Source organism: Blastomyces gilchristii (assembly GCF_000003855.2).
Source record: "Blastomyces gilchristii SLH14081 genomic scaffold supercont1.3, whole genome shotgun sequence".
NCBI lineage: Eukaryota > Fungi > Ascomycota > Eurotiomycetes > Onygenales > Ajellomycetaceae > Blastomyces > Blastomyces gilchristii.
Window position 1 is genome coordinate 92,927 of NW_003101680.1, and position 1,866 is coordinate 94,792.

General features: G+C 36.1%; 1 protein-coding gene across 1 annotated transcript; it reads right to left on the reverse strand.

Moving 5' to 3' along the window:
• Nucleotides 1-455: 455 nt before the first annotated feature.
• On the reverse strand, nt 456-1,526 carry BDBG_16446 (uncharacterized protein; the record flags this gene model as incomplete). The annotated part of the gene is made up of 2 exons (XM_031724395.1): nt 1,256-1,526; nt 456-577 (listed from the first exon to the last, which is right to left on the reverse strand). The coding sequence occupies exons 1-2, from the start codon at nt 1,521-1,523 to the stop codon at nt 456-458; spliced, it is 390 nt and encodes a 129-aa protein (XP_031576618.1). The 5' UTR covers nt 1,524-1,526.
• Between the last annotated feature and the right edge of the window lie 340 nt (nt 1,527-1,866).

Genomic DNA, 1,866 nt, shown 5'->3' on the forward strand with positions numbered 1-1,866 from the left:
GCTTCAGTAGTTGATTTTTCCAAGATAGTTGAATAAACAGCTGTTTCACTATTATATTCTGTAACTAGCAACCTCTCAAATACTTCAACGCGTGCAAAGATTGTATTATCTGTGTGTTTTCACAATCTGAAGTCTTTTCCATCATAATAGATGCCTTCTATATGGAAACACAGTTTCCATGTGATGATATTTGTATGAAAATTCAGTATGTAAGCTGTGTTGATGAGATTGACATTGAACTGCTTTCCTGCTTCATTTATCATGATAGTTCTAACAGTTTCATAATCTTCAACTTTAGTGCTGGAATTGTCTGTATAGACTTCCGCATTCTCATTCGCAGGTGTAAAGAATAGGAAATGTGTTTGATTATTGCATATATGCTGTTTCATGCCAGTATCAAAGATCCAGGAGTTTCAGAGGTAGAAGTGTGAATTTGAAGAGTTCATTGATATTTTTCAGATCTGCTGATTAATAGATTGATGATCAATAGATTGATGATCAATAGATTGATAATTGATAGATTGAGAAACTGATTGCTTCAGAATCATTCCTTCTAGAACTGCTTCATTGACATCTACTATATCTGTATTTGTGGATGATTCTCTAGATATTGCACGATCAATATGTCTCTTCAATTCTTGATTTTTAAGAGCTTGATCAATCTGAGTTCTCTTCTCCTCATTTTTCTTCCATCCAGGTAGCTTCCTTGATGGATTGAGATAGTAGCACTGGGTGTATCAGTGACAGGCTCCACAGATGCAGTTTCCAAATGTTGCTGGTGATGATTGCTGAGATCTTTCATTAAGAGTAGTGAAGTTCATAGGTTTATCTTCTTTAAGAATACTCATTTCCCTATATCATTTCTTGAAGTCCTTAACTAACTCTATCAAAGATATGACATCTTTATCATGTCAGACATTCTTAGTCCATGCTTGTACATAACCTGCATCAATAGCTAGATTCACATTTAAGAAGTCTTTCTTCAAGTTGAACTGTCCAGCTATATCTGCCTCTTTGATATCATCTTTGATGAGTGATCAGTCATTTAATCACTTCTCTATACCTCTGTTTTTCAGTGCTTTGCAGAGATCATGATATTGAGTTCTCACATCATCTTGATAGTCCGCGGTTGTGGGGGAGAGACAATCTCTTAATGAACAGATAATGTTCTTTACATCATCATTCTCACTGTGTACATGTCATAGCTCTGTGGCATTCACTGTTCTTCATATGACATCTCATATCTTTGTCATACCTTCATTCAATTTCTCATATTTCATATATTTGATTTTCCACGCAGTGACCTTGATGTCATATGCTATCTTGGCCTCCGCGGTGGCCTCTTCTGGACACTCGGGTTCCAGAGGTTCTTCTAGTTCAGAGAAGATATCAGGTTTGTCAAGATTGATGAAGTCTGATACCTTCTTGTCCTTTGCATATTCTAGCATATGCTTGTACCAAAGTTTCCAATCTCCAGGAATGCTAAGGTGTACAGTTGCACTAGACATTGTCTTGTCTGTCATATCAGTTATATTGAATGAATTGAGGAATCAGTTCAAGTATTTGAGAATAGATATGGTCAGAATTCAGAGTGTATAACAGTCAAGTATATTGAAATGTATATGAGTGAGGATCTATTGTCTCAGTTCGAATGATAGTTATCAGTTTGAATGGGAATTGAGATCATGAATCAGGTATAACGGTTGAGTAGATCATACTGTATACAAATGAGGATCAATCGTCTCAGTTCAAATGATTGTTGTCAAATTTGAATGAGGATTGGGATCAGTGTTTCGCGCTTCTCTTCAGATACTGCTTACCAGGCTCATAACTGTTGAAATGAGTGTCACGGATGAATATGTTGAT